Genomic DNA, 13,207 nt, shown 5'->3' with positions numbered 1-13,207 from the left:
GGAAGGAGGGGGCTTTCCAGCTTTGCAAAGAATTACGGTCTTGGAAGCCCACAGGGCAGTTCTGCTCCACCCCATAGGGTCACCATGCGCTGAACTCCATGGCAGCGAGATTTGACTGAAATCTTGAGGTATTCTCAGGCGACCACTGGATTGCTAACCACAGGTTTTCGGTTCAAACCTATCAGTAGTTCAGCAGGATAAAGACAAGGTTATCGTTCTCTGTAAAGATCTGCAGTTTGGACACACCGTGGATGGCCACGGTGGCTACAGCAGTGGGCTCAAGCATGACACTTGTGAGGACGGCACAGCGCTGGCCAGCGGTTTGTTCCGTGTGCCATCTTAAGGGCACCTAGCAGTAACACATGAGTTCTAATACACTCACTGACGGCCAACGACCCATGGCATGCACATGTCCTCAGACAGAGATGGGAATCGAGAAACAAACATTTACAAGGCTTTAGTATCAGAAACGGAGAGGTTCACCTCCACTAGTTAGTCATCCGGTGGAAATGGAGATCTGTTCTCCAGAATGTGTCGTATAAACTTTTTATTCTGTGTTTTCCAGATAAGCTGAGTTCCACTGTTACGATCTAAGACCTTGGCTTACCTTGTGTCTTCTGCAGTAAGTTTAATGTTTTTTCCTTGAGTTCTTCAAGAATCACATCATCGTGGGAGATACTCTCCAACAAGTGGAAGCGCTGGTCTTCCAAGTGAGGGACCTCATGCATTACTACCGTCGATAAGAGTTGATCTTGCAAACCTTGGAATGTTACCGTGAAGTTGATCATGGTAACGAAGTTATAAACTGATGGAAGAAAATGAGGATTGGCTATTTCTGTAGATATGTATAACCTAAAACATGAAAAAGTCAACAGTTACTTGAGGAAAACATTTGTTTAAATAATAGAAAATTTATTTTTCCTTGACGTGTATGGTAAATGTTATCCAGCCTTGCACACAAAGTAGGTTATGGATTTATATTATGTGAATACAGTTGCTATTTCATACTTTAAAAATGCAACCATAAATTTTGTTCATGTATACTTGACCTACTTAATTATGCCCAAGTACAAAGACAAAGAAAAACGGCAAACAATCATTTTTAACGTGACACCTCTAGCCCTTGTCTTGAGCAGAGCCTAGGGAGGTGAGGGGGCAAGGACGGAAGCAGGTTACAGGTGGTCAAATGCACAGAAAACTCCAAAGTGAGAGAGAATGGCGCCTTGCAGTCGCGCCGTGCCAGGGAGACCCTCAGACGGACGACTTCCCAATGGGTTGCAACAGCACTGCGCTGGGAATTCAGAATTGTATTCAGTCTCGATATGAGCTTTCAATGGCAACATATTGGAAGTAGACTGCAGGCCTTTCCGCTGAGCTCCCTTTGGGTGGACTTGAATCGCCAGCCTGTCCTTTAGGAGTCGGCGTGTTAACCACGTGCACCGCCCAGCCCTCATGTTGCTGTTAGCTGCCAGCAAGTGGACTCCGACTCATGAAGACTTTAAGTACAACCGATGAGACTGCCTGGCCCTGTGTCATCCTCCCTCTCAGTGGCATGGTGTACAGTTCCATGCTGCCACCAGTGTGCCAAGCTGTCTCATCAAAGGTCCATCTCCCTCTTTGTCTTTGGATCTATCCTTCCCCAAACATAGTCTTCCTCTATTCATCAGTGCTTCCTTTTTAATTTTCCTATAGTATCTCCTCGCCACGCCCCAGAGTTTCCACGGCAGGAGGCAGGGTCTGCCACCTCAGCTCAGAATACGCAAATATGTGAAAGCTCCTCCCTCGTTCCTTAGACCTCCTGCGCCTCCCCCTCCATCTCTGTCCTTTCTGAACCCATATTCTTTTTTGAAGACAGTTCTATTGGCATATAATTAGTATATCCGGCAACTCAAGAGTTTGATCATTAAAAAGTTGTACGGTCACCACCACAATCCAAGTACAGTCACCACCACAATCCAAGTACAGTCACCACCAAAATCCAAGTACAGTCACTACCACAATCCAAGTACAGTCACCACCACAATCCAAGTACAGGGACCACCAAAATCCAAGTACACTCACCACCACAATTCAAGTACAGTCACTACCACAATCCAAGTACAGTCACCACCACAATCCAAGTACAGTCACCACCACAATCCAAGTACAGGGATCACCACAATCCAAGTACAGGGACCACCAAAATCCAAGTACACTCACCACCACAATTCAAGTACAGTCACCACCACAATCCAAGTACAGTCACCACCACAATCCAAGTACAGCCACCACCACAATCCAAGTATAGCCACCACCACAATCCAAGTACAGCCACCACCACAATCCAAGTACAGTCACCACCACAATCCAAGTACAGCCACCACCACAATCCAAGTACAGTCACCACCACAATCCAAGTACAGTCACCACCTCAATCCAACTGAGAGCCCTTTCTTCTCTCTTGGGCTCGTTGTTATCGGTTAGTACTTTCTAGAGATGAATGTGAAACGTGTCAGTTGGGCAGCTCTTTTTGTTGTGATCCCTAAGGTTTTCAATGGATAATTTCTAGAACTTATTCACCAGGACTTTCTTCCTAGCCTACCTTGGTCTGGAAGCTCCATTGAAACCTTTTTACCTTGAGTGAGTCTATTTGAAATACCACCAGTAGAGCTGCCAGCTCTGTCCCGTGTAAGCCACCACTGCGTGACACAGCAGCCCAAGAAAGGCATGGTTTCTAAGGTCCAAAGAGCTTGCCCAGACACATGGCCAGAAAGTGACCAGGAGGCCACCAAATCTTCTTTCTGAAACAGTGCCCTTCACGGTTCTAACTGCCCTGGCCGATTACCCGCTGGCCCCGCCATTTCCTGATAACCAGCAGACTGTCCCTTCGCCCTTCCCACTGGAAGAATGTCCATGACCAGTCCTTTTAAATGTCTTGTTCCTTTGGGAGAGATTCTGGTGGCAGCTAGGTCTTAGACTATCGAAATGTTCTTTGTGAGGCTGGCTGATGGGAATCAGTGTCCAGAAAGTCCGCAACTCCTGGGAACATGGATACAATATTTCTCAGATCTCCCTCTGCAAACGCTTATCTTTTTTGCTTTAGATAACAAACATGGTTGTTTTTTTTTAAGTAGCAGAAACTATTCCTATCTCCTCTCCCTAAAATATTAGGCAAACAGCAGGAACAGAATTTTTCCGGGTAAAGGTGGTGCCAACCCCTCGCCCTGAAGACTCTTGATGGACCGCCTAGCAGTTCGTGGGGCACAGTTGGAGAAATCCTGACTAGGGATGACTTGCTACATAACAATTCTACTCTTTGTTCTGCACCCGGAATGTGATCAGCAACCGAAGATTAACAAGGGCCTTCAAATGCTACCTCACTTTTTCTTCCGACAGGAGCGTAGGTCACAGAAGTGCAGGACCCAAAGAGGGGGTCTCCGATACCTTAAAAATACAGAGCGTTTACTCAGTTTCAATGTGCGATATTACCTGAATTCAGAATTGTATTCAGTCTCGGAGTCATTAATCCTTATGAAATATTGTCCTCTTTTCTTATAGATTGCTTTCCTTAAAATTGCCTTTAAACTCGGCGCTAACGTTTCAGGGAGGTTCTGGAAAACAAAACCAAACCCAGCAGACGTGACATTTTTCAAACGTCACCTGAGTGGCGTTTTGGAGTGATGTCTTGGTGCAACAAGGGCAGTACAGTTGAAAAGACACTGCGTGGCGGGAACTTACAGCTCGTCACAACTCTGGACACCGCGAATGGCAGCCCCGAGAGAATTTAACATGAAGACGACTTTACTTATTATTCTTGCCCTTACAGTCATCTGTCACTTAAGATTTATATTCTTTGGGCTGAGCGCATACAATATACTCATGGCTGCATGGGTTCAGGGGGTTAGGTGATATTGCTCAAATACCTGCAAGAGGACAGTCCTTCCTGTTTTCATTGCGTTTTCAATTTTCTTAATGTAATTGCTGTCCTTGGTGGAGACTTCCTGCAGTCTGGACCCTTCCATCTGACGGATCCAGTTATGGGCTTGCTTATGCGGGTCGATCAGCAGGGGCCACTGCTGGCCATTCTTGATCAGGATGGCATTCTCTGCTGAGTACTTACCCAGAGGCAGCCCCTGGCTGTGCCACTGCAGGATCTGGAATGAAAACATCCGCGCTTGGACAAGTCCACACGCTTCTTGACAGCGTGCACTGTCTAAAGAGAAACTTTAGAGAATGATGTACCTCCGAAAGGACAGAGAGAGTTAACAATGTAAAAGCACCTGCACAGGGAAAAAAAACAACCCTTCTTTTTGGTCAGGTGACTAGTCCATCATTAAATTACGTATGCATTTTGTCCATCAGGCGGGGTATTTAGAATGCCCATTACAACAAAGATGCTGTGGGAGATAGAAAAGAAAGAAACAATCCTAGTAAGGTACCTGTTTACAAGGACTTTAATGGCAAGAACAGGTACACATACGAGGGGCGCTTTGAGAAGTTGGTGGGCAAATGAAATGAAAAGACAATGGAATCTCCCACAACATTTTTAAAGCCCCCTGGTACCTTGTCCATGCAACAATATAGAAGTATGCAACTAAATTGATGGCTACTCTATCGAGCACTATCTGCCAAGCACATACACCTTGCCTATTAAATTCCTCTAACCACCCTCCAGATTGAGATGGAGGCGCCGAGGCTAAAAGCAGTGAGGGGTAAGCTCTAACCCAATCGCAATCAGTTCTTCGTCTGTGGCCCTGCTCCATACTTCCCATTTGGGAAGGGATTATGGAAGAGGTGGATACGATGGCGAAGTGTGGGGAAGACATCCGACGGTGCCCGGCTATCAGAAGAAACAGAATCTAAGTGAGTTGTCAACTACAGCCACATGGAAGCAGCACACCAGCCTATGTGATCCAAGGATGGTAGCTAATGAAGCCCAAGGTCGGAGGCTGGAATTGTAGGCGAGCGTAAATGCTAGTGCTCACCTTGCAGAGGGCTTCGGATGACAGTGAATGCCCCGAATCCATCGGCTGAGTCCCCTTGTGGGTGAAGCCTCCATTGAACTCCCTCTGAGTATTGCCCAGAGATTGGACAGCCTTGTCTTCAGAGAGAGGCCATTGGGAAGTGGATTAATGCAGACACAGTTAGGTCTGAACATTTTATCATTTTTTTCTCTTTTGCCCATTTTAGATTTGTTCTTGTTTTGATTATTTCCTGCTTTCTTTGGATTGAGATAATTCTCTTCTCTATTTTGTTATTGTTGGTGGTGCTTTTGCTTTGGCATAGTTTTCTCTATATGAAATCCAGGAGAGGTAAATCTGTAGCGACAGCAGCTGGCTGAAGCGTTTCTGAGGGTTCTGGCGGGGGAGCAGGAGGGAAATGGAAGCTGCTAATACTGAGCACAAGAATGAGGAGCATGTTCTAAAAATGAAATGACGTGGCGAGGGTCTTCCCTGTGAGTATAAGGGCTTGATTCTGGGTTCCTTCAACTGTGATATGCATGTAATTCTTTACACGGCTTCTCTTTGCCTGCTTCTTCCTCCCAGTGTCAAATCGGCACTTCGGGAGAAAAAGGCCAGGGAGACCCACGACGGGAGAGAAGAACATCAGGGAATATTCCTGCCAAAGGCAGCAGGGACCTCTCCAGGCAAAGGCAGAATACATGAAGAATGTTTTAGCTTTAGAACAGAGGAAAACATTTTCTGTTTCAGCTTACGCGGAACTTCATGCTATCGAATTTAGCCTAAAAGTTAGTTATGATGATAAACCTTTGAAAACCCAAGTATTTCTGTTGACTGGAGTGTAGATTGCATTTGAGTCAGGACAAAGAAGATGGGAGCCAGGGGGCTGGGAGAAATACACCCGAGCTTAATAGTTAATCAGCGTTATTATTTCCAAATGGTAATCCATCTCCTGATCTTCATTTGTTTGGTCTTTTTTGATCGATCCGGCTTTATTTGTTTGTTTGAGCTTTAAGTCTTGCAAAACAAGTGACAATCAAAGGCTGTTCACCCTCCTCTGTGTGTGTGGTTACCTTCTTTGTGTGGACAAGGCTTTTTAAAAAAATCATTTTATTGGGGGCGCATACAGCTCTTATCACAATCCATCCATCCATTCATTAGGTCAAGCACATTTATACATTTGCTGCCATCATCACTTTCAAAACATTTTCTTTCTACTTGAGCCCTTGGTATCAGCTTCTCATTTTCCCCTCCTTCCCTCATAAACCCTTGGTAATTTATAAATTATGATTATTTTTTCATGTCTTACACTGACTGATGTCTCCCTTCACCTACTTTTATGTTGTCCTCCCCCCTGGGAGGGATTATATGTAGATCATTGTAATTGGTTTCCCCTTTTCTATATCCACCTGCCCCTTATCCTTTGGTATGGCTACTCTCATGATTGGTCCTGAGGAGTTTATCTGTCCTGGATTCCCTGTGTTTCCAGTTCATATCTGTACCCATGTACATGCTCGGGTCTAGCCCGATTTGTAAGGTAGAATTAGGGTCATGATACTGGGTGGGGAGGAAGCATTAAAGAACTAGAGGAAAGGGGTATGTTTCATCAGTGCTACCCTGCACCCTGACTGGCCTGTCTTCTCCCCGCAACCCTTCTGTAAGGGAATGTCTGATTGCCTACAGATTGGCTTTGGGCTTCCATTCCACACTCCACTCACCATTCACATTGACACAATATTTTGTTCTGGGTCTTTGATGCCTGATACCTGACCCCATCGACACTTCATGGTCAGTGTGCTTCTTCCATGTGGGCTTTGTTGCCTCTCAGCTAGATGGCTGCTTGTTTATCTTCAAGCCTAGCTGGGCACCATCAGCTTTCTTGACCACATTTACTTATGCACCTATTTGTCTTCAGCGATCATGTTGGGAGGGTGAGCATCTCCGAATGCCAGATTATTAGAACAAAGTGTTCTTGCATTGAGGGAGGACTTGCTTGTTTTCTTTTATAATTATTACCATCCCATTACACACACACACACACACACACACACACACACACACACACACACAGTCTTACTGTTCAAACAAATGTAAGAACTGCATTAAATATTCCTGAGACTAACCTTCTGTTCTCCCAGGCCTTCCTCCTTCCCTCCGTCCGTAAGTCCTTCTGTCTCTGGTAATGCTAGGTTTTCAGAGATGCCCAACAGTACTTATACTCACTGTGAATGTAGGAGCACGTCCTGGGTCTAATGTCCTCCTGACCATCGGATGATCCCAAAGGCCTGCGGGGAAGTTTCTCTGGGCCGCTGAGTGGGGTATCTTGGCGGTTTCTCTTCAGCGTTGTGCTTTTGATTTGTGGATGCTGCTCTGCCCATCAGTCGCAGTCTGGACACAGAGGACCTTGGTCCTCAGGGAAATCAGCTGAGGGGCACCCACAGGTCTCTTCTTTGTTTTCCATCTCCCCTGGCTCACCGGCTTGGGAAGAACTCAAGAGGTTATCAAGGCAGAAGTGGGAAGTTCTTCTGGTTCCAGACTGTGAGTGACTTCCTCTTCGAGGGCCTCAGGAGGGCTCTTGGGCTTCTCTAGTGGCTCTGGGTCAGGAGATGCCTGCGTAGAAGCCCTAGAACTGGGAGTCGTCTCAGTCGCCAAGGAGGCCCTGGGGCTGGTGGGTGAACCCCCTAGAGGGCAGTCCTGCTGGCGGGTGTGCTCCCTGAGGAAAGCCTGGGGCTCTGAGTGGTTCTGGGTGGAGGAGGCCTACTGAGGTTCTCAAGAGAACAGCTCACTTCTTTGGTTTAATTCTTCAGATTCCCCGTTATTCTTCAAGGAAAACACAGAGGGGCTGGTAGTAGAGGGGACAGAACTGGAGGGGGCATGCGTTTGAACCGGGGAAGAGATGGCTAAAGGAAGCTCGCGGCTGCTTGCGAGGCCCTTCACCACAAAGACCTTGTCGGAAGGGCGCTTCTGCAGTTTGCTCATCACCTCGTAGAGACTGCTGGAGCTTGCTTACTTCTGCGTAGAGAACACCTCTCAGGTCGGAAGTATTTTGGAAGATGGTCACATCACAGCCAATGTGACTGTTACAAAGATTAGGCAGTTCTCCAGCAGTTCCTGGTTGAGGTCTCCAAATACTAATCAGGATTTATTGAACTCTTCTTGTGCCTTGGCAGCCTGCACCCCATCTTTCTTCTCGGCATTCTGCACAGCTTCCTGTCACAGTCCACAAGTTTCAGACCCGCTTGGCAATTCTCTCCTTCTGCTCATGAACTGAGATACATCATTTCCCATGCTCCTCACAGCCTGGTCAGCTACCTTCTCTTTAGGGTCTTCACCAAGGAGGGCATTCGTCCCTCTGATGGCCTTGAGCTCCTCCTGGCCTGGCTGCAGCAGGTCTCCTGCAGGCTCTGACGCTCGTTGAACCCTCATGCACTCCTTTGACAGCACCAACCCAGGCAGCTCTTCAGGTCCTTGCATAACTTCCAGCCTTCTTCCCCGTGGTCCATGATGCTGGCACTCATTTCAAACCATTCACCTTTGGTTCCCGTGGTTTCCCCAACGTCTGCAGAATCTTCTCCTGGGCCTTGCTGAACCTGCTTGGCAGAGAGGCCTGCTGTGAGGCCTGCCTTGTCCTTGACCTTTCTGTGAGCTCCTGGGGGACACCCAACCTGGCCAGGCATCCTACCTGCTGCCTCTCTGGAGGCCCCTGAAGAGGAGGTGCTGGCTCGCGGCATGCCGTGCATCTGGTGGTGGTGTGCATGCGCGTGTGTGTATGTGGAGTGGAGTGGGGTGGCCTTCAAACTTCCCTCCTGGCAGGCGCATGGGTCCCAAGCTAAGGCCACCCCGCGTCTGCCACCTCTGTGAGGGCCACTTCAAGGTCAACTCCTCTCTTTGTCTTATCACCTAATTATATTGCCCCAAACACTATAGTCTAGCTTTCCATGTTTTGAAGTTCAGGTCAATGAAATCTTACAGTATAGATCCATCCCCTTTTGCTTCATCCGTCTCCTTGTTGAGAAGTCTATGTATTGATATATCAAGATGTGTTTATCCATTCTACTGCTGAGGGGACTTTTATTATTTTTTATGCTTTTGCCATTATAAATACCAATGAATATGCTTATATTGATTCACTTATGCATGTATTTTTGATGGGCAAAAACCTGTAATTATTGGATTATAGGATATGTGCATTTAAAAAATTTAATATCACAGTAGTCTAAAATGATTGCAGAATTTTGCATTCTGATCAGCAATTTATGAAAGATTCTGTTACTCCACATCCTTCCTGACTATTTAAAAAAGTTTTATTATCAATGGGGATTTAATACATATATCATTCCATAGTTTAATCATGTCAAGCAGAATTGTACAATCGCTACCACAATCAATTTCCAAACATTCTTTTTCTACAGGGACTCCTTGACATCGTCTTCCATTTATCCACCCCCCTGCGCCCCCTCCCCCTGAAACCCCTATTCTACTTGCTGCTGCTATAGGTTCATTAATCCTGGGTTACATATACCAAAAGATGGAAAAACACATAACACAACTTCCAGAGGGTGTCCTCGCTATCATTCTTCCTAACTCTTGACAATGTTAGTCTTCTATGTTCAGGTCTATCTGGCAGATGCATGTGCTATCTCGTTTTGGTTTTAATTTGCATATCCCAGGTTGAATAACGAGGATAAAAATCTTTCCATATGTTTATTGGCTCTTTGGGTATTCTCTTTTGTGAGCTGCCCATTTGAGCCTCTGGCCCATATTTTTGTGTGTTGCTTATGACTAGCAATCACTTTCTTTACATTTTGGATTGGGACCTTTGTTCAATCTGTTTACTGCACACATCCTCTCTTACACGTTCACTTGTCTACATTCTCTTAATGTCTGCTTACGTTTTCCAGTTTGTCATTTTTTTCTTTATGGTTGATTTTTAAAAAGAAATATCTTATTAATAAGAGGGTAATATAGATATTTATAGATATGAATAGGGTAATATAGACATTTTCCTAAATTATACTCTATTATTTTATATCTCATTACATCCACAATTCATCTGCATTTGAATTTTTGTGTGTGATTTGAAGTGATGGTCAAGTTTCTTTCTCTCTCCCCCTCCATTTTGTATGGATGTTTGACTACCTAGTGCCATTTATGGTAAAGACAGGCCCACTGTCCTGTAATATCACTTTTTTACATCAATCAATTATCCTTGTATGTTTGGGTTTGCTCCTGGCTCTCAATTCTATCAATGGGTCTTGCTGTTAACCCTTGCATTGGCACACACGGTTGGCAGTTGTCCTGATACGATTGTCCAGATTACTGCAGCTTTAAAGTAAATCTTTTAATTTTAAATAGAAAGTTTCCCCACTAAGTCATAATCAAGAGTGCTTTGATTGTTTTGAGGCTTTGCCTTTTCATATAACTTTTAGAGTCAGTTTGCAACATCCATAGGCACACAACACATGCACACACGCACAGACAGGGATGTTGAATGGGATTACAATGGATTCATAGATCCATTTGGAAAGTACTAGTAACTTTAGAATATTGAGTTTTTAAATCCTTGATCATGGTATAAAACTGTTATTTAGGTTCTTTAACATTGATTTTATAATTATGTTGATATGAATCATGTATATCTTTTGATAGATTCATCTTGATGGTGCAACAAATGGTATTTTAAAAAATTCACACTTTGCTGCTGGTATAAAGAAATGCAATTGATTTTTGTTTACTGACTTGAATTCCATTAAGTATGCTAACTTTTTATTAATTCTCACAGTGTATTTACAGATTCTTTTGGGTTTTCTAAGTATATAATATATCACTTGCAAATAATGAAATTTTTCTTTCTTCTTTCCCCAAACTACTATCTTTCATTTTGTTTTATTGCCTGACTGTGCTAAGATCTCCAGGACAAGGTGACTGTAAGTGAACATCCTTCGTCAAGGTCTTGGTCTCAAAGGAAATGCTTTCATCAATGCATCATATTTTCAACTCCAATGTCTCCTTCGTCTAATGTTAGTTTAGAAGTATACTTCCACATCCCCCCAAATCTCATGAGACATTTCAAAGAAGCTTTAGCTATTGACTTCTAGCTTAATTGAATTTTGGCCAGGTCACATCCTCTGTGTGATTTCAGTCATTTGGCTTCGGTAGGAACGTGATTTGTAATCCATTAATAATTGATTTTTGACAATGTTCTCCATGTTCCTGAGTAGGATGTGTAAGTTGATCTTATCAACATTTCCTTCTGCTAACCAATTTTTATATGCTTCTTCTATGATAAAGTGGAGGGGCAGTGAAAAAAAGGAAGCCACGCAAGGAGATGGGTCGACACAGTGGCGGCACCACGGGCTCAAACAAACAACACTCACAACGGCACAGGCTAGGGCGGTGCTCCCTTCTGGGGACACTAAGAGTCGCAAATGACTTGGCAGCACCAAGTAACAACATGAGTCACAGCGAGCGCCAATACATGTTCCCTCCGCTTGTAGATTGTCTACTTTCCTTGTAGTTCCTTCTTTTGGGGTGTTTACTCCTCTGTTTGTTGTATTTTGACGACTTGCATATTGCTATGAGGCTGACAGCTATGATGATGGTGTCTCAATACCAGTAGAGTTACCTATAGTGGGCAGGTTTGAATGGAGCTTGCAAAATAAGACAATCTAGAGAGAATGGCCTGGTGAATTGCTTCGAAGAGTCAGCCCATGAAAACCTCATGGATCACAACAGAACCTTGTCCAATTCACTGCTTTGGACACACCTTCAGGAGGAGCCAATTGCTAGAGGAGAACACGTGCTTGTTCAGAGAGGGCCCGAGCGACTAAACGCATCAGCGATGGTCTCAATCAAAGCTGTGAGGATGATGCAGGACTGGACGCTGTTTCGTTCAGTTGTATATAAGTTTCTATGACTCAGAGTGAACCCAACAATATTTATCTGTTTACCTACCTACCTGGCCATCTACCTTTTAGTTAAAATAAATTTAGATATATTATTGATTTTTGAGGAAATAAATAACTTCTTATCGTAAAGTGGGTTTATTTAATTCTGGCAATAATTTTTTGCCTTCAAAATCTATTTTGTCTGTTTTTAGATCATCTACAGCACATTTCCTCCCATCTAAAAATCCCCAGTCTTCATTATCTTTATGTTTTGGACGTGTTCTTTATAAAACGATGTATGTATGATATATCGCATGTAATGACTGCTTCATGCTTTGGTTTATCCTCACAGTTGTTGCTACATTTGAGCCTGTTTTCCTAGCCACTGTGTGAACCCACCTCTTTGCAGGTCGTCCTCTTTACCAAGCATGACATCCTTCTCCACGGACGGGTCTCTCCTGGTACTATGTCTACAACATACGAGACAAAGTCTCTTCATCCTCCCTTCTAAGGACCACTAATGGGTGTTTGCTCCTGTTTTTTCTCATCCCGAGTTGTGTCACACCAGCAAAGGAAGGTCCTGACAGCTTCAACACATCGATGTCAGTAGAGACTCTACTTAAGGAGGCAGCTCTTCTCTAGTCGTGTTGAGTGTCTTCCAACCCAAGGGGCTCATCTTCCATCATGATATCACACCATGCTCCTCTTTATGCATCAGGTTTTTGCAGTGCAAGTTTTTAGAAGTAAATGGTCAATCCTTCGTTTTAGCGTGCCCTCATCTGGAAGCTCTGCGGAACCTCTCTCCCATGGGTGGGTGACCCTGCTGGTATTTGAAATACCAGTGTGGTAATTCCCAGAATCGCAGGACATGCAAGACACCGCAGTATGACAAACAGATCAGTGGTGGAACTCATAATTAGAATTATGAAAATAGGAAGCCAGCACTTTCTTCGGAGGCGTATTAGTGGACGGTCAATGGAACAGAGTTATCCGGGAGCCCTGGTGGCATAATGGATTACACATTGCATGCTAGCCACAAGGTTGGCAGTTCCAAGCCACCAGCTGCTTCTCAGGAGGAGGATGCAACTCCCAATTTGTGTCAACAGCTGTAGTTCTGGAAGCCCACAGGGAAGTTCTACCATGTTCTTTTGGGTTGTGGTGAATCAAACCCAGCTTGATGGCAGTGAGTTGGGAAATTTTTTTTGCTTATTTAGAGATAAATCTAAAATTATTCTTTGAAGAGTTAAAAAATCGATTGATTTTTTTTTATCCTTACAAAAACAGCACAGGCGTCCCACAAGGGAAAGGCAATAAAAATCTATTAAGTTGGATAAGTGAGAACTCTATATTTTTGACTATGTCCAAGAATATTCTCTGCAG

The 13,207-nt window shown here is 44.4% G+C and overlaps 1 protein-coding gene across 1 annotated transcript in view; it reads right to left on the bottom strand.

Annotated features, from left to right (window-relative positions):
* Positions 1-13,207, bottom strand: part of DNAH14 (dynein axonemal heavy chain 14) — a 419,312-nt gene that overhangs the window by 67,820 nt on the left and 338,285 nt on the right. Inside the window, exons 65-67 of the mRNA XM_075542667.1 lie at positions 3,903-4,133; positions 3,469-3,590; positions 608-852 (exon numbers count right to left, since the gene is read on the bottom strand). Coding sequence (XP_075398782.1) covers positions 608-852; positions 3,469-3,590; positions 3,903-4,133 — 598 coding nt within the window. The remainder of the gene's footprint in view (positions 1-607; positions 853-3,468; positions 3,591-3,902; positions 4,134-13,207) is intronic.

The sequence above is a fragment of the Tenrec ecaudatus genome, chromosome 1, assembly GCF_050624435.1.
Source record: "Tenrec ecaudatus isolate mTenEca1 chromosome 1, mTenEca1.hap1, whole genome shotgun sequence".
NCBI classification, from domain to species: domain Eukaryota; kingdom Metazoa; phylum Chordata; class Mammalia; order Afrosoricida; family Tenrecidae; genus Tenrec; species Tenrec ecaudatus.
The sequence above is the reverse complement of the archived record's forward strand: the minus strand, read 5'-3'. Positions and strand labels throughout refer to the sequence as shown.